Source organism: Etheostoma spectabile, chromosome 7 (genome assembly GCF_008692095.1).
Source record: "Etheostoma spectabile isolate EspeVRDwgs_2016 chromosome 7, UIUC_Espe_1.0, whole genome shotgun sequence".
In the NCBI taxonomy this organism is placed as follows: domain Eukaryota; kingdom Metazoa; phylum Chordata; class Actinopteri; order Perciformes; family Percidae; genus Etheostoma; species Etheostoma spectabile.
This window is the reverse complement of record NC_045739.1, coordinates 17,883,836-17,901,490: the sequence shown is the minus strand read 5'-3', so window position 1 is coordinate 17,901,490 and position 17,655 is coordinate 17,883,836. Positions and strand designations below refer to the sequence as shown.

General features: G+C 41.1%; 2 protein-coding genes across 4 annotated transcripts; both read right to left on the bottom strand.

Annotated features, from left to right (window-relative positions):
- Positions 1-139: 139 nt before the first annotated feature.
- On the bottom strand, positions 140-5,307 carry ddost (dolichyl-diphosphooligosaccharide--protein glycosyltransferase subunit (non-catalytic)). Of its 2 annotated transcripts, XM_032521366.1 has the most exons (12): positions 5,035-5,307; positions 4,194-4,304; positions 4,003-4,089; positions 3,812-3,915; positions 3,607-3,701; positions 3,153-3,246; positions 2,707-2,855; positions 1,622-1,769; positions 1,375-1,495; positions 1,122-1,228; positions 626-782; positions 140-585 (listed from the first exon to the last, which is right to left on the bottom strand). In XM_032521366.1, exons 1-11 carry the CDS (start codon positions 5,267-5,269, stop codon positions 633-635), a joined length of 1,401 nt encoding a protein of 466 aa, XP_032377257.1. In that variant the 5' UTR covers positions 5,270-5,307; the 3' UTR covers positions 140-585; positions 626-632. The 2 variants fall into 2 exon arrangements, with proteins under 2 accessions (XP_032377257.1, XP_032377256.1); XM_032521365.1 differs by having other exon boundaries at positions 140-782.
- Positions 5,308-5,758: 451 nt separating this feature from the next.
- zbtb17 (zinc finger and BTB domain containing 17) lies at positions 5,759-16,819 on the bottom strand. Of its 2 annotated transcripts, none has more exons than XM_032521280.1 (15): positions 16,595-16,819; positions 15,026-15,291; positions 14,350-14,529; positions 13,328-13,657; positions 13,101-13,190; positions 11,823-12,100; positions 11,147-11,289; positions 10,743-11,043; positions 10,442-10,529; positions 9,545-9,661; positions 9,322-9,442; positions 8,290-8,420; positions 7,900-8,163; positions 7,652-7,741; positions 5,759-7,129 (listed from the first exon to the last, which is right to left on the bottom strand). In XM_032521280.1, exons 2-15 carry the CDS (start codon positions 15,228-15,230, stop codon positions 6,894-6,896), a joined length of 2,574 nt encoding a protein of 857 aa, XP_032377171.1. In that variant the 5' UTR covers positions 15,231-15,291; positions 16,595-16,819; the 3' UTR covers positions 5,759-6,893. The 2 variants fall into 2 exon arrangements, with proteins under 2 accessions (XP_032377171.1, XP_032377172.1); XM_032521281.1 differs by having other exon boundaries at positions 13,328-13,654.
- Between the last annotated feature and the right edge of the window lie 836 nt (positions 16,820-17,655).

The window sequence follows — 17,655 nt, the reverse complement described above, 5'->3', positions numbered from 1 at the left end:
ATGTAAACTCTCTAAACCAATGTCGTTTCCCAGGACAGTAACGCATTATTAAGCAATAGGTCCAGGAAGACAGATGTCAACACGTTGTGGAAATCACTGAGTACAATTATACAATGTCACAGAATTAACAGGACGTATGGAGTGGAATGTTAATATTTTATTGTTAAGATGACTCCAGCTTTTTTGGAAACACTTATCAAGAACAATTTAACAGTTGGCATAATCAGTGCATGTAGTTACCACAATCAACCTTCCTAAATTGAGAACATGGGTCAAATTTTATAATGGATTTCCTTTATGTTCCAAGGCAGGTGCTCTACTTAGGAGATAACTTTATCAAATGTAAAGTAACTTTATTTATACAAACGCTGACTGACATTTACAGGCTTTTGAGTAATTTCAGAGTAAAAAAAAAATCATCCAAAAAACCCCCCCCCAACCACTGCATTAGAGTCACCCCTTTTGGCCTCCAGCCCCAGAGTAGTTAAGTAACCAAATAACTGAACAGAAACTGTATTTTTAGTCCAAATTCCCTGCGTGAAGATTCAAGCCATCAAAAGACATTCAATTTCAACTTTTCACACAAGTTTAACTCTATAATCTTGTCATCCCTTCCCCGTTGTCTCTCTGCATTAGTCTGACTTCTCCTTCTCTTTCATGTGCAAGAAGACTATGCTGAAGACAAAGAGTCCTGCCATCATGGAGAAGACGCTGGCATAGTATGGGAAAGCTGAGGGGATGAAGCGCTCGTACTGAGTGTGCTGCAGGGGACGCACTGAGACCTGTGATGGAGGAACCAAATAGTAGAAGTTAGGCTGCCGTTCATTAAAGTATGGCTGTTACATGTATTACAAATAAGAGAAACCTCTTCCAAGTCACAGTACTCAAAAAGTAAACTTCTGATACACTAAGGTTTTTGGGAGATCGTCCAACAGGTATTCCGTGGAATACCTCATTAACCATTGCAAACAATACGTTGTTCATCTCTTTCCATCAATTAACAAAAGATGAATGAACTATACATGATTCAATCTCTAGTATTGCTGGTCATTTGCCACTTTCCACACATGGAGATCTCCACCAGTACTGCCCAAGTGGCGTAAACCTTCCGATTAACTTGCCTGGGTGGAGGAGTAGAGATGTGTGTATCCCAGTCGGTTGTAGTCCACCTTAAACTGGAAGACTCCGTACACATCAGGCAGCTTGAACTGGACGCTGTATTTATCTCCTAGAAGAAAGGCAGCACAGGATTAATAGTGGACCCAGTTTGAAACTGCGAAGGTGCATACAGATGAAACCTACAGGGTGCAATGCATTTAGACTGAAAGCCTGAATTAAAAATCAATCCATTGTTCCATGAGCACAGAAACGTACCCTTTTTCTTGAGATAAGTCCTGACAAAAGGATCGATCCTCACAAACTCAAGCTGAATATCATCACCGTCGAACGGAACCCATCGACCCTCGGTCAACATCTCAATGACGATACTGTACTCCTGTAAGGGAAAGTGAGACACGGATTGAGATATATACGTAAAAATACAGAGCTCTTAGTTCAGGCCAAGACAAATATCCTCAAGGTGATGGTTGTTCACGTAAGTCCCTGGACATTTGAAACCCACCACAAGATCAGTGATTGTGTATGCTGCAGGGGGAGTGATCTCTCCAACGGGATGATGGGTAACAGCTCCCACCCTGAGGACTCCGGCCTCCTTGAACACCCAACGAGACAGAGCCTCGGCCAGCTCCATGTTCCCTGTCTGCTCATACCTAACAAAGAGCCCAACAAGAAGAAGTGTGCTTCAAACACAGGCCATTCATAACTCGACAACACAGATTCTTTTCTGACCACCTCTGATGGGACGCAGTTTGTTTTTATTACAAAATATATGCATTTGTCAGGAGGATTTACACACTACTTATTTGGAGCCGGTTTTTGTATCGGCAGGTTCTGTTTGATTATGAAAATGTCAACATGTTTTAAAGGTCCCATGGCATGAAAATTTCACTTTAAGATTACCTCCCCTTTCTCTGCTTTGCACACCCATGAGAGAGAGAGAGAGACATCATGGCTTTCAAATGAGCAAAGTGGCAGTTAGTCAAGGCCACACCCTGAAGTTGCTGCTGTTGCATTTTTGCAAATCTTGATGCACTACCACCACACATCAAAACATTCTTGTGTTTTTGTCTTGTCGTATTGTTGCCGTTTACGGTCTTAGTGCTCCTAATGGCATACCGTAGTGTCAATGACTGCTCCTGAACTCTGATCAAACTGTCAGACTAGGCAGCGCTGCTCAAACAGGAATCAAGATTTCGTTACCGCATTGCCCATTTCTTGCCTCAAATGGGTTCAGAATCTTATTTTAGTAAACCGCTTAGTAAAATAAGAAAGGTTTGCTCTGATCGTTGGGCTGTTTGGTTTTAGCTTGACTTGTTCACAAACGTTCCTATTTTACAGCTGAACCGTATTTTTTACAAAATGTACCCACTGAATGTTTAGGGCAACTTTCAGGGTCTTTTAAGACACTGAACTGGAAGCATCTCAATTACAACTGCCTGCATCCCACATGGTTGAGTAGTAAGTGGACATCTGTTCCCATAGCAAAACTAAAATTAAGAGTGACCAGAATGTCACTAATTTTATTTTGTAATTGGAAGCTCAAATAGCATTCGTAAGAAGAAGGATGTGATGAAGAGTGAAGACTACCTCTGGGAGCCAGGCATGGCCTTCTGCACAGGAGAGTTGAAGGCGGCATCGCTGAAGAACTCCAGGGAGCCGCTGAAAACCACTCTAGCGTTGTTTCTGGCCTGAAGGCCGGCGATTAGCAGAGTGTTCTTGCCAACAGCATGGGGGTACTGGAGAGGTAAAGAATATATTATTAGTCAGAAACAAAAAACTACATTAAATCTTGTGTAGTTCATTTCTAATCCAGAGAACATAAGGGTATATAAGGCTCCTGACTCTTCACATAAACACAACGCATTAGCATTAGTCTCCAGTTGTTAAATTCCCACCCGTCTATCGTGTGGAGGCATGGCAGAACTTGAGCAAATAAGCTGCTTCTAATCACATTCAGGACATAGGAGAATCATTATGAATAACTCATTTATAAATTAATAATCAGACATACTTTTTATGTTCAGTATTCTCACCTGAGAGACGGGACGGTCAGGGAAAAACGAGTAGGAAGTAGATGATCCGGTGAGAATATCCAGGACAAGAGGATTCTCTGGGTCTGCCACCATGCTGCACGAGTGGAGGGGGGCATTGCATGTTAGTCAGACTTAATATTATTATGTAAACGGCTTGCATTTGTGAGTAATGCACCAAACCTTTGAACATTACTGAACTGGTGCGACATAAAATGGGATCTCTGCTACAATCAAGTAAAGTTAACCTTCGGGAGGTGCTGCTCAAGTCATAAATTATTCATTTATTTAATTATTATAGTGATGATTTAACATTTGTAAACCGCAGTGACTGAAGGTCTTTGCTGCTGCTTTGGAATATCAATTGTGTCAACATACTAAATGGTAGAGTGGAGAAGTGCAGTAGTACTTTGAATACTCGGTTATTAAAACGTAAATCGTGTTCAGGTGTGCTTACCCAACACCCTTGAATAAAACAGGCTTATTGGTGGGTTTGCCGACAATAGTTGGAGCTTTCATCAGGTTCTCTGGATCAGCAACGATCAGGGTGTGCTGGAGACAAGAAGGACCATTAGTAAATAACAACATGCAGCGCCAGTTTTAAAGGCTGGATCAGAGAAACAAAGTGGATGTGCCTGCTGTCAGGACAGAATTCTGTTTACCTCTCCAGAGTCAGACACGTCAAAGTTGTGATGGTCAATGACAGCAGTCTTTTCTTCATCAAACTCGATGCCACACTCACTGCCCAGCTCCCTCAGTGGGTCACCTGTGTAAGAAGGAGAAGAGCATTAATATATGCAATATTATGGACTTGGCTATAATATTAAAGAAAAGCTGTTGGAAATCAACTGACCAATGTCTGAACTGGCAGCAACCAGGACGTTACCTCCACCATCAATAAAGGACGTAATCGTCTCCACGTTTATATTTCCTCCAAAGTCTGCCAATGACCAAAAATAATTTCATTTAAATGATTGTTTCAACAAGGCGTACACAAGCCATAAAACTGTTAACTTGATTTTGAATCAGGAGTGTGAAGTTTACCCTCAACAGATGGTGAAAAGATGATTAAATGGTCATACAGGAACTGGCCATATTTGATCAGAGATAGAGAGGGATCATCAGCCGTCTTGAATGTGATGTCAAAACCACGATCTGAAAACAAGAGATACGTTATCACTGGAACATTGATACACTTGTTGCATTTTTGCAGTGACACTTTGCATTGCATACATTTCCAAAGGTCTGGAGACCTATACATTATAACTCCCATGTTAAAGTGGTGATTGACTTCCTATGTACAGTATAAACTACTGGCTAACAAACAGTAAATTCTACTTCCCAAATGGGAAAGTGGGTTCTCCCCACTATATATTAATGCACCTACTTGCAAGGTTAGCATGCAAATCATTAATTATTTCATCATATCTTTTGTATATGAATGTATTCTAATGTAGGCTCGATTAATTGCATCGGACATTATTTAATCTATGGTTGATGACTGCTAAACTGATTAAAAAAATAAAGTGTATACTAAATAATTATATTATCTATTTGGTGTGCTAAGTTAAGTATGCCGAAATGAAGAGTGGCCGCGTGTCTATCCAAAACAGTGTCAGTTAACATTACCAAAATGTATACTAATATGAATGAGTTAGAATACATTAAACTGCCATCGCCTTTAATGAAGTTTGGTGAGACAAAGCGCACAGCATAGAGCTAACGTTAAAATAAAATTAGAAGCCTTGCTGTGCTGTATGACGCTCAAGTCCTAAAGGCTCTAACGTTATATTCCCTGCAAATACATGTTAGCCATAGAAGGGGGGTCTATAACAGTATAGAGGAGAGTATTCACGGATGAAAAAAGCACAAATTTCGTACTGACCTGCCAAACTGCGGAAGAAGATTGAATGTGTGTCTCTGATGTTGAGGTTCTCCAGGAGAACGAGCGTTTTGCCGTCAGCCAAAGCACAATGCAACATGGAGGATAACGAAAGGAATAAAAGGATATTGTTGTCCAAAAGTCTGAACCTCCTTTGGGTCCTCATTCCAGTCTGTTTTTTGGATGAGGCTAAAGAACCGGACCGGTTCTTGTGCACGACTGCTGTCAACGACGCCATTTTGCTGCAGAAGTCGACGTCAGCGTTAGGAGTCGACTTAACTTTGACCCCAAATTCCAGCCAATCGCAGAGAGGAACGCGTCGGTCTGACTGCCACTTCACCAATGGGATAAAAGCTCTATTATAAGACTGACAATCACGGAAGCCAAGTCACTGGACAAAAATTATACCATTTATTGAATAATCATAACTAAGTCAATGAGTCCATATTTTATTATAAGTTGAGGAGCAGTGCTTTAATGACTTAAGATTTCCACGTTTCACCGATGCTTCTCTTAAGCGATGCAATGTTTGCTAATAATTTAAACAATTGAATTTACTTAATTTTCTTATAGAATTTATACATTTAATTACTTTAAATATCTGGTACCCACCTTTCAATGATATTCTAGATATTATGCGAGCAGTGTAAACTTACAGGAAACAAGTAAAACAACACATTTTTTATAAAAAAAATAAAATTAAAATAACAGCACAACACAAGGCTGGTCAGGTGTTTGATGATTCTTTATTGAGGAGATGATGACTTTCAGTCTAAGCAATGTTACCGATATCTAACAGGGCATATTGCATGTGTAAATATAAACAGACAAAATCATGAAATAAAAGCATTGGTGACAGGAAACTGTCTTCTTACCAATGTGACCAGCTAACTGCAATACAAGAAAAAAAATCTTGATATCAATGTGAAACTGAGAATTGTTGATCAGGTTGTCATCACCACACACATTTCTTTTTATGTTTTATCGGAGATATATTTTAGACTGTTTTAGAGGATGCCTAACAAATATACAAATAGCATACATGCACAGCATTTACATCGTTTCCCAGTTCATGACATCCCACTTTGGGAAAAATGGAGGAATTGATAATTACCCCCCAAACAAACCTTTAGTACCCCCACATGTTCATGTATATAATCTCTGTATAATGCGGTTTTCATGAAAATACTTACAACTAAGTACAATAAAATAGTTTGACTATTTAAGGAAAATTTACATATCTCATCTGAGTGAAATGGAAAACATTACACAAGGTCTTTCTTAAGTGAATAAGGGTAAGACAGAATTGTGATCTAAATACAAAAGACACAACATCATTCTGCATTTCAGTCGTATAAAATAAACAAACTATACAAAGTAGTATAACTATCTCTGGAAGAATTCTCAACCATATCTACCAAATTATTGGATCTCACCTTTTTTCCAACTGAAAAATACATGATTTTTGACCATACATTTTAAAATATAATTGTTTATAAAGTGTTGTGTGTTATGAATCCTGTACAGATTAATTTGTACCATCATGGCATGTTGAATATCTGAGGTGTCATCAACTGCATTCATTTCTTATATTTTCTTTTCGTGTATAAATTAGATTTCTGTTAACCAATATTTTATACATTCTTCACAAATCTGCCCCACTACGCCTGACTCTCACATTCCATCTTCTCTTCTATTTCCTCCTCTACCTCTGCTGCAGCTTCATCGTTTCCTTCTGTGTGGAGCTCAGTGTGGGCGTCCACCTCTTCATCCTCCTTTCCCTCCTCATGGATCACCCCTCCTGTCCCTTCTTCTTCTTGTGTCTCCACCACCATCCCTCCCTCTGCCTCTCCCTGCCCATCCTAGGCACGGAAGATCACCTCTCCTTCCTGGATGACTTGTTCAGATGTGGGTTGCCATGTCGTGGCAGAATCCCCCTCAGCAGCGGTGGCTGTGGTGTATTGGTAGAAGTCGGAATCTGCCTGAAACATAACCAAGGCCTGAGCTGTGTGGATGCGTACGTGCTGGGCGAGGGAGCTGGCATCCAAGAATTTATCACCACATGAATCACAAGCGTACAAGATCTGGGTGTTGGGATCTGGGAACAAAAGAGTCGAGAAAAAATAAAATAAGTAAGCGATTCAAATTCCTCAAACTGCACTCCCTTTTTATGTTTGACATTAACTGGCTTAGAATGAAACTAAACACAGCAGTACATAACATCAAACTTTACAACATATAGTACAGATGTCTAACTGCGTGTCAATAGGCTTGTTTCAGATGAACTGCGCCTCGCGGACGAGAGCAGGCGGCAGCAGCTGGGGGTGGTGACAAAAATCTGCTCTCAACTCAGACAGTTTCCAGACGATTTCAGCAGCCTTCATGCTGAATAGGAAGTGACAGAAACACTGTGGTGCGATTCCGATTCAATACAATTTTTTATCAGACCCATATATCAGCTTGTACAAGTCTCCAGTTCTTTCAATAATGACAGAGTAGCTGTCAAAATACTCTACATGCAATCTGTGGCTGGACTTAATTAACAACACACTGTAGATGATCCGTGATCTGAACAGATTTAGTCTCTCTGATTTCCATAGGGATTTCCTTGCCGTCTTACCTGCTTCTTGCACTTTCTCTACTGCCTTGGTGATTTCTGCTTTTAAAGCCTCCGTCTCATCTGCAGACACTGAAGTAGCCACTGGGACTACTGTTAACAGACACAAGACACAAAGTAAACAACCACTCATTGCTGTCCACTGCAGAGAGGTTCAGGGTGCTTTCTGCAGCATTTGTCACAGGTCAAAGCCCAGGATGTTATTATTTCCCCAAAAATCACTGAACTCTGCCTTGAAGATGCTTTCTGACCTGTCAGCTGAGCAACGGCACTGGATGCCAAGGCCTCGGTTGCCAGAGTGACGATGTCCTCTGTGGTGACGGTAACTATGTTAAACTCGCTATCAGAGGTGGATGCCCCTGTGCACCCATCAGCCCCCTCGTCTGTGTTGCCCTCAGCTAACACCAGGCGCTTCATGCCGGCCTTCCCGTGGTGGACGGTTTTGACGTGGGAGCGCAGATTGTCCACCCGGTTGAACCCTCTGCCGCATTTATCACACAGAAAGGGCTTCTCCCCTGAGAGAGCAAGAGGGAGAAAAGAAACCAACTGAAGATTTGAGGGTGAAAGCTGGGAGTTCTGCTTGATGTAGAGAACAAGTAACAGAGACCGAGAAAAAGGCTGTCCCTTAATTGTGTCCTCACCTGTGTGAATGATAATGTGCTTCGACAGGTCTCCAACATTAACAAATGCCTTGTTGCACATCTGACACTTGTGCGGCCGGACATTGTCGTGATGCCGGATGTGATTGGCCAGTTGACTTGACTGCACGAACCTATTCAGAGAGAGACATAACATGTATCCCTCATCTTGATTCCTTCATATACACTGGTATATTTAAAGGGCTAGTTCACATAAATTCCAAAAAAACAAACATATTTCCTCACTTACTTTTAGCTGCAGTTTTAGTTTTTGGTAGTATATCTGCGCTTTGCACTAACTACACATCTCTTTTTTACATCTCAGCATTTATATAAACTGTCTACCCATGCATATTGTGTTACTAGTGATTTACACCACTATCTAGACCACAACTTGCACTAACTGTATATTTGATTCTTCACTTCATCTCAGCATTTATATAGACTGTCTACTCATATGTATTGCAGTATGACTGATCTACATCACTAATTAGACCACAATTTGCACTAACTGTATCTTTGAATCTTTACTACATCTCAGCAGTGATATAGATTACCTGTTCATGTATATTGTTTTTACCATGTTACTCTTGCATATCCATCCATTTACTTACACCTCACTTTGCGCCGGCTTTGTAATGACAACTTAATCTGCACTTTATGTAGCCTATTGTACTCTTAATTCTTGTATTGTATTGAATGTGAAACTGTATATTGCCTTGCCCACTTATGCTTTTCTTGGCCAAGTCGCAGTTGCAAATGAGAAACGGTTCTTAACGGCCTACTAAATAAAGGTTAAATTAAATTAAAAATATATATTATTTTGATGTTAGACTGAACGAAACACCTGCGAGGCCATACATGTCATCTGTGATTCCAACTATTCCCTATGCAAAATAAAACTTAAAACCAAATGTACTTTGCTGTCTTTTCACATATTTCCCAGTCGGAAATCTCAGGTAATATTCCCCAGGTGCGAGTGATTTTATGAAAACTGAGCCTTCTGTAACAGCACTGATTTATCTGCTTGCTGACCTTTTTCCACAGCGATCACACACGTAGGGCTTCTCTCCAGTGTGCTGGCGGACGTGAGCGATGAGTGAGCTGGCCTGGGTGAAGGCCTTGCCACAGATAGGACAGACACAGGGCTTCTCTCCTGTAGAACATGATTTACAGTCTCACCATGAAGGGATGTAGATAATATTTGTGTGGGATTTCAGATAGATGCTTTCACATTCCAAAGTCTGCCTGTATGTACCTGTGTGGATGCGTTCATGCCGCTGCAGAGCTCCAGGGTCACTGAAAGCTCTCTGGCAGTGCATACAGATGTACGGTTTCTCCCCACTGTGGACTCGCAGGTGTCTCTTCAGATTTCCTAAAAAGCAGATATCATCAAGCAAACGTTAGGCCAAATGTCTCGAAGCAAAGACAATAGCAAGTCAACTTCCTTTAGACAAACTGAAAGCAGCTGGGATTGATCCAGATAAAATGGTGAAAAAACAATATTGCCAATGCATACCTGGGAAAAGTCAATATCAGGAGGTGATTATACAGTCATTTTCAAATATTTCAAAGAAAGTACAAACGGCAACAAAAACAAAATGTGCCCCCCTGCACCACAAAGCATACACAAACAGTGTTCCAGCCAATAACCGACAAGAGGGATTTGGGGGTGGGGGTTGGGGTTAGTGCATGGAAGCACAGAAGGGAGGGGGAGGGGTGGGATGAGGAGGAGCAAGCTGGTCTTGTTTTGTTTCGTCAACGAGAAGTACGTCACCCAACATTGCTTAGAGCACCTTTAACTGTGGCCCTTTGTTAACACCACCTGTTGCATCACACTAACTTGAACTGAAATCATGTGACCACCGTGGGGTGGCAACGCTTATTTACATCAATTCCCCTGTGGCATAAAAGTCAAAAACCCAAAGATCCACAATTTATAATCATAAAAAAGAGAAAAGCAGCAGATCACCACCTTTAAAAGAGGTTGGGTAGACGGTAGGCGTCAACCTCAGCTCATTTCTAACAAGTTAAGATCACTGTATAACAGAAGTCTGTTGGGGTTCTCAGTCAGAGACTTCTTCAGTTCTCAATACCCGTACAACATCTGTTTAACAGAAAATTCAAAAAAATGTGGTCAATACTATCGCCTTACCTGAGGTAGTAAACTGTTTGCCACATTCCTTGCACTTGAGAGGCCCGTCTGCGATATGGATCTTTAGGTGGGCCTTCAGATTTCCGGGCTAAAAAACCCACAAAATTAGGTAAAAAGTTAAGAGACTCATTATAATATGCTCAATAACACATCACTTGTATTAATAGTAACACGTGGCTACCAAACTCAGGTTTTCTACAGTTGAAGATTTTATAACAATTATCAGAAAAAAATCTGCAATCCCAGCATGAATGTTTGTTGGACAGTTGCTTATACAAAGCCTTCACAAACATGTTGCTACCTGGTTGAAGCGTTTGTCGCAGTATGCACACTTGTTGCCCTTCTCTGTGTCGTGCGTCTCCAGATGTCGCATCTTGGCGGTGGGGTCAGAGAAGGCCTTCTCGCAGAAGTCGCAGTGGTACGGCTTCTCGCCGCTGTGCACCAGCTGGTGGCGCTTCAGGTTGCCGGACGTGGTGAAGAGCTTGCCGCACGCCTCGCAGCTGTACCGTGCTTCGCCCGTGTGGCGTTTGCGGTGCAGGTTGAGCAGGCTGATCTGGCGGTAGCTCTTTCCACAAGTCGAGCAGCAGTACGGCTTCAGGGGGCTAGGAGGCGACAGTAGCGCAATTTAAGACACAAAGCCGACAGAGCTCATTAGGCGGATGTCAGTAAATTAAATGTCTTGCTGAAAATAAACAAGTAATTCACCTGTGTGTTTTCTCGTGGGCTTTACACGCTGCAGGGTCAGAGAAAGCCTTGTTGCAATCCCGACAGCTGAACGGCTTCTCTCCTGTGTGAATACGCATGTGTCTCTTGAAATTACCAGTGTGGGTGAATTTCTTCCCACAGTCCTGGAAAGAAAAAAAATATGTCAGATGAAAAGTGAGCTGACAAAACATTTTAATGCAAATATTTTGCCACAAACTTCGGACGTTGAGATTTGCATTAAACCTCCCAGCATCAACAACTTTTCGAAGTTTGATGGGGATATATAAGCTGTAATGCCCCCACGGCTGTTTTGTTTCTACTGTAGTCTATTGTCCGATTGGACAGATAGTCTAGCTAGCTGTCTGGATTTACCCTACAGAGATCTGAGGAGCAGTTAACCATGGTTAGCTTAAATCCACCAAAAATAAGAATGCCAACACAAAAAAAGCTGAAGGTGACGGACATCCAAAAATGAGGGACATCTGGCAGCCGCGGAACCATCCCGTGAATTAAACGTTGTTGATATAGACTACAAAGTAGTTGAGGATATTAACTTATATGCACAAGCTAAACAAAACATTAAGTCTGACAAAATTGGAAACACTAAAGTAAATAAGTTACAAATTGTAAATGACTACAGTTACTTTCCTCCTGCACCCAGACTGATATTTCTCACCTCACATTTGTGTGTCACGGAGCTGTAAGGCTTTGACTCCGATCGACTGCTCATAGACGCTGACTGAGTTTGTTTCCCATCTCTCTCGCTGCCCGAATCGACTCCATCCACCTGCTCGCTAACCTCATCGTCTTCTTCTCCAGAACCCTCTTCATCATCAGCTTCCCCGTCGCCAGTCTCAGCACAGTCGTCCTGCTCTTCTCCGGTCTCTTCTGCCGGCTCAGCCACCTTCTTCTCCGATTTTTTCTTTGATGTGCCTTCTTCCTCTGAGTAATTGTCTACAAGGACGATAACAGGAAACTCCTGAAAATAACATACTGACCGAAGCCTTGACTGGAAATGGTAATTGGTATAATAGCAACGTTTCTGCTGTTTGTTTTTTTTAAACCTTCACGATACCTGGAATTGAATATAAGACTAAAACTGAAGGAACAGTATAATAATTACACTAGTTCTATTCAAACCTTTTTTTCAAATGTGTCAACCCCACTGACTGATTGGAATATGTTTCTGTATAGCCGCTTTCCGACCGAAGGGATTTTTGCAGTTCCTAGAACATAACATTCCTAGAACCTTTTTTCTTGTGGTCAGACTGGACCAATTTGGGGATTTTTGAGTTGCTCTGACTGCTGTTCCTGTAACCCATCCAGCTCCTACTACAGGGCAGGGTCTTTTTGCTGTTCTCTTTTACGCATAGGAACCTAGGTCAAGGAGAGTCAGGTTTCCGGTATAGAAAGACCAACAATGGGACAATTTTTAACAGTTTTCGCCATCTTATTCATCACTAAATTCACTTCTGAGAACGTTTAAGGCGAGAAGTTAACTGTTGCCAAATTGACAATTTGCTTCAAAGTTTTGGGAGTTGAGAAGCTCCGTATAGTGACGAGAGAGCCAGCTAGCGCCTGCCGGGGCCGCTAGCTCGTTACTTGGCCAGTCATGCTTGGAGACCCCGCTGTAAGCTGGAGGTCTGTCAGACCGGTCTTGTAAATGAGAAGCTTTGATTTTGCCGTTGATAGATCATTTGGTAAAATATCACAACACATGTCCATCATAAGATCATGGTTGACTGTCTTTTCGGAGTTAAACTCCACAAGCTGGCCAGCCGTTACACAAACACGCACACATGCAAGTGGACTATTCCTTTCATTACGTTACTGTCACTACCAGGTCGGAAAGCGGCTTACGATACTCAACAAGTTCCATAACCAGTGAAAAGCTTAGAAGAACGGGAAGACGTTTGACTTGATATAGCAGAGTACACCAGCGCAGCCGGCTCACCAGGTGGGAAGTTTCGTCGAGGAGGTTTTCGGATTCTTCTCCCTCGAGAGCTCATGTAAGATGAGCTGCCTGCGGATTTCAACTGTGACTCTGTAAACAAAGAGAAAATATCTAAGTTCGTTAGTCAAATAAAAAGAGCAACACTTGCTAAAGACGCTTCAATGCATCATGAGGACCTTAAACGCCCAAAGGACGGATTAGACAACATTCTATAAATATGTACTTACTGGGCGCGTAGTCAGCATCAGAGGGGTCGTCCTGAAATCCAGGTGCATCTTGTGCAGCACTTTCTCCCTCCTTCTTTACAGATATCTTCTTTTGAGCAGAAATAGGGGTGGTTTTGGGGTGTCGTCCTCTGCCTGAGTGGGTTCTGGTGGGGCTGGGCTTGGAAACAGTCTGAGGCGTTTCATTGGGGATGTCTTCCTTTACAGTTTCTTGATTTTGTGGGGGCTCTTTATCTTCTGTGGGGATATTAGGACTCTCCTCTGCTTGAGACGCCAATTCTGCCAAGTCACTCTCCAGTTCCTCTCTCTGCTCTACTTCCCCTTGTTTTTCTTCTAGTTTGTAAGTAAAGAAAAAATTGAGAGGTTTCCTTTTGAATAGAAGATAGTGGGCGATTACTATACAGTAAGGACCATATTTCATACTTGGACTGCAAAGTGGAAGGGAATCAAAATGTTTACAGTTAGTCACAAGAGTAGACCGATATATTTTGCACAAAATGTGGAATTCATCAAATTGTATCAAAATCATTATATCAGAGAAATACTTTACCAGATGGGAATTTTAATAAAAAGTTAATATCAATTTGATATAACAATAGTTAATTAATATGAATGCCTGAACAACATTTTAAAATGTAAAGCTCTGACTTCTTATTTCTTTAAAGCGCAGGTGAAGAATGTTATCTGTTACTAACTATGGATAGAGTGGAAATACCTTGTTCCAAATAATATTAACATTAGGAAACATCATGCTATGGGAAGTGACAGTTAAATTTAAACTCATTCAACACAGAAATGTACCTTGTTAACCCCATCTACCCCTTTCTACACCAGCAACAAATGATTGACCTGGTTCAGCACGTTGAGGGTGCAGATGATTAAGTTGAGGACAATTATTATTACTTTAATGGTTTGGACATGAAAATGTAATGTTTAATGCATTCATTACAAAAAACAACTGATTGAGTATTTACTGCAGCCCTATATTGAACAGGCAGCCGAAGCTTTGTGAAATTCGGACTTACCTACGGCAAAATCCAGTGTTATGACGGATGGAGCTGGATTTGCCATTGACTGGTACGCAGAGCAGGCGTTTACAATTTCTTGCATCTGTAGAAAGTTAGCAACAGATAGCACGTCTTCTACATTCTGGGGAGTTAAAGTCAGCTTTGCAGTGTACATAAACTCCAGCACCTGACCCAAACCTGCAATGACAAGCAACAATACACAGTTGTGGTTATACAACAGCGATGGTGGGGTACATGTAAATGACTATTATTTAAAGTGCTCATATTCTGCTCATTTTCAGGTTCATAATTGTATTCAGAGATTGTACCAGAATAGGTGTATGTGGTTTAATTTTCAGAAAACACCATATATTTGTTGTGTGTTGAGCTCTTTGTTTTAGCTACCAAGTGAGGCATCTCACTTCTGTTCCATCTTTGTTGGGAGTCGCACATGCGCAGTAAGTACTGCTAGCTTGCCAGTTGCAGAGTATGAGGAGTGCCATGCTAGGAGCTAGGCGATCATTATAATGCTAAATAAAGCACGGTGATGGTATGCAAAGGCAGAGCATAGGATAATAAAAATTACAAAATAAATCAAACGAATAATGTGGAAGTATGTATGAAATACCTGTCCACGGGCCAATCAGAATCAGAAAGGGTTTTATTATGTAAAGGTGTACTGATGGGAACCCACCTGCTGCATTGCTGATGTCAAGATGCACCACATCTTTCTGGTCCAGGAAGAGGGTGCGGAAGTAGACACTGCAGGCGGCCAGCACAGCTTTGTGGGCCTTAAAGTCCACCCCGTCCACAACAAAGGTGCAGTCACACAGCAGGCCCTGCGTGCGCTGGCGGTCGAGCTGCTCCAGAACCTTCCCACTGTGCCATGGGAACTCCATCGTCCCAAAGGCTTGGAGATGGTGGAAGAGGCTGGCGGGCAGGAACGGGCTCTATGGACCCCTGACAGGCAAGAAGTCATATGTGATTGGCTAAATTAGTTAATGCTCAAAAGGCTGATGGTCAGCTTGACCGTGACACTGCCATGACATTTATTGACACTTACCAATCAATCAGTGCTGTTCGCCACTAATATGACTACATATCCTCCCTCAGCATAGTAAAGCAATTGGTTTTGAATAATTCAGATGACTGGACTAGACTGGAGAAATCATTTTCCACTTAATGTGTCGACTAAAATGTTTTCACTCTGTTGCACCGAAACAGACGTAAATATATTACACATCACAACTCAAAATATCTCTGTAGTCTACCGTTAGCTAGCTACCGTAAATGTAGGCTACTTTTAAAATACCATAATATTTGTTTGTAACATTTTTGTTGCTACTTGTTAATGGTGGTTAACTAATTATTGTAGTTGTGTTAGGTAACTTATTATGTTTACTTATTATATATTTAAGAACTTTAATATGTTAAAATATTGTTATTTTTATTTATTTATTTTTTTCAGTTTTTCAAGAATCGTTTTAGGAATCGGAATTGTTCAAATCCGATAACGATACCCAATCCTAGTTATATAAATACACACACAGGCTCTATCTAAGCTGCATTTCGTTGCCTTGTACCTGTACATGTGTGATGACAATAAAGTTGAATCTAATCTAATCAATGGAAACCATTCTGAAATTTATAGTGAGATACCGTTAACTACTGATGTTTAGTGGCAGTGGTCTCTGCACTAATGGATGTAGCTAGCTAGTAATAGTAGGCTCCTTCTCCTACAAGACCCCACCAGCATATAGTCGAGACAGAGATACGATTTATAAATTGTGTTAACAACGAAAAAAACAACCACTCACAATATACCATTAGCTTATATACGCATAGGTTGCAACAATTAAATAAAATGTAACGTTAGCTAAAGTTAACTAAACCGCAAGTAGCAACAAAAACAAAGCCAGAATGACACCAGCATTTGGCTAGCTTCAACTGATGTCGGCCATAAACTGACTAGCACTAGGCTCAAACTGCCGGGAAAACAACAGTAAATCTATTTTGTGACTGGAAATGAAGATTTTCTAAGTTTTTGACAGCTTGGTTTGACAGCGCAATACATCGATTACAATTCCTTCATCCTTGTAACTTTGTTATCAGGGATTAATTTAGCGTGCCTTGACCACCATGTAGTGACAAGATGGCGGGCCGATGAGTCGGGCCTGTCTTCATCCCTTGTTGTTTTCTCAGCTAGCTTGCGCATTTCGCTCAATTCAAGCGCAATTTTAATAAAAACAAACTCCTGAGTTACCTTCTCTTCGTCGCTTTTTCGCTCCGAGTTCAAAGTGTTGCCTATGCGGTGTTATGGCGTGTTTAACTCCGTTAGGAAAAACCAACCCAATCGAGTTTTTCGGTGATCGATCCTGCCCCGCTGGCCATAACTCCATCCGCCGCCATCTTCCTCTCTCTGATCGATTGATAGGGACCGGCCGGATGTATCCCAGGAGCACGCGCAGTGTGAACACGTGCTGTTTTGATGATGACCACGAGGTGGCGCAATACCATAAAGTTATTCTGTTTTTAGTATATGGGTGATACACACCCCAACCACCAACACTTTATTCGGTTTAATAGATTTTATTAAGCCGAATAAACACATTTCACATTAGAGTTAATGAGCAACTGAAAAGTTAACCCACCAAAAACCTTTCTTTTTTAATTTTAAATTCAAAATCACAGTGTAGGCTAATATACTGTAGGCTACTGATCAAACTGCATTATGCAAGTTGTTCTTATAATAATAATAATAATAATAATAATAATAATAATAATAACAATAATAGCCTACTTCCAAAGCACTCTTCAAGGGAACATATAAAGCATTAATTTCAAGGCTATTTAAATAAATGTTGTCTTCCACACAGAGGAGCATGCCAAAATGCAAAGGCCTTTTCAGCCTGGCTCAAACAGAGTACATTACAGCCCCATAACAAAGGCTTCTAAATTATTTTTGCTTGAATAGAACCTTTGAAATCCTTTTTTCATGTAAGCACAACAGATGCCTTATAAAGACACATAAAAGACTGAACAGAAGCACCTGCTATCCTAAGATTGGTTTCATATGTTTCATATTGACTTTTAGAGTGGTTTGCCTTGTGGTGTTATTTACTTACCCACCTTTAGGCCTACATTTGAACTTTTTTTATCTTTAAGTGGATACATGCTGAAGAACACAATGGTGTTGGGTCAATCATAGATTAATTAGCATATTGAATAAAGACAGGGATGGACAGTTCAATTCTGGTTAGGCTCTAAAAAGTACATCTTAGACAGCATCGTAGCCAGGATGTACTGTAATACTGAGGTTTGGCT

Coding starts and splice junctions, on each gene's coding strand:
- ddost (XM_032521365.1), bottom strand. CDS start 5,269: ATGGCGTCGTTGACAGCAGTCGTGCACAAGAACCGGTCCGGTTCTTTA. Junction 4,090..4,193: donor CTTTTCACCATCTGTTGAGG/GTAAACTTCACA, acceptor GGTCATTGGCAG/ACTTTGGAGGAAATATAAAC. Junction 3,916..4,002: donor TGCTGCCAGTTCAGACATTG/GTCAGTTGATTT, acceptor CTTCTTACACAG/GTGACCCACTGAGGGAGCTG.
- zbtb17 (XM_032521280.1), bottom strand. CDS start 15,230: ATGGAGTTCCCATGGCACAGTGGGAAGGTTCTGGAGCAGCTCGACCGC. Junction 10,530..10,742: donor GCGACAAACGCTTCAACCAG/GTAGCAACATGT, acceptor TGGGTTTTTTAG/CCCGGAAATCTGAAGGCCCA. Junction 7,742..7,899: donor TGCCGTTGCTCAGCTGACAG/GTCAGAAAGCAT, acceptor GTCTGTTAACAG/TAGTCCCAGTGGCTACTTCA.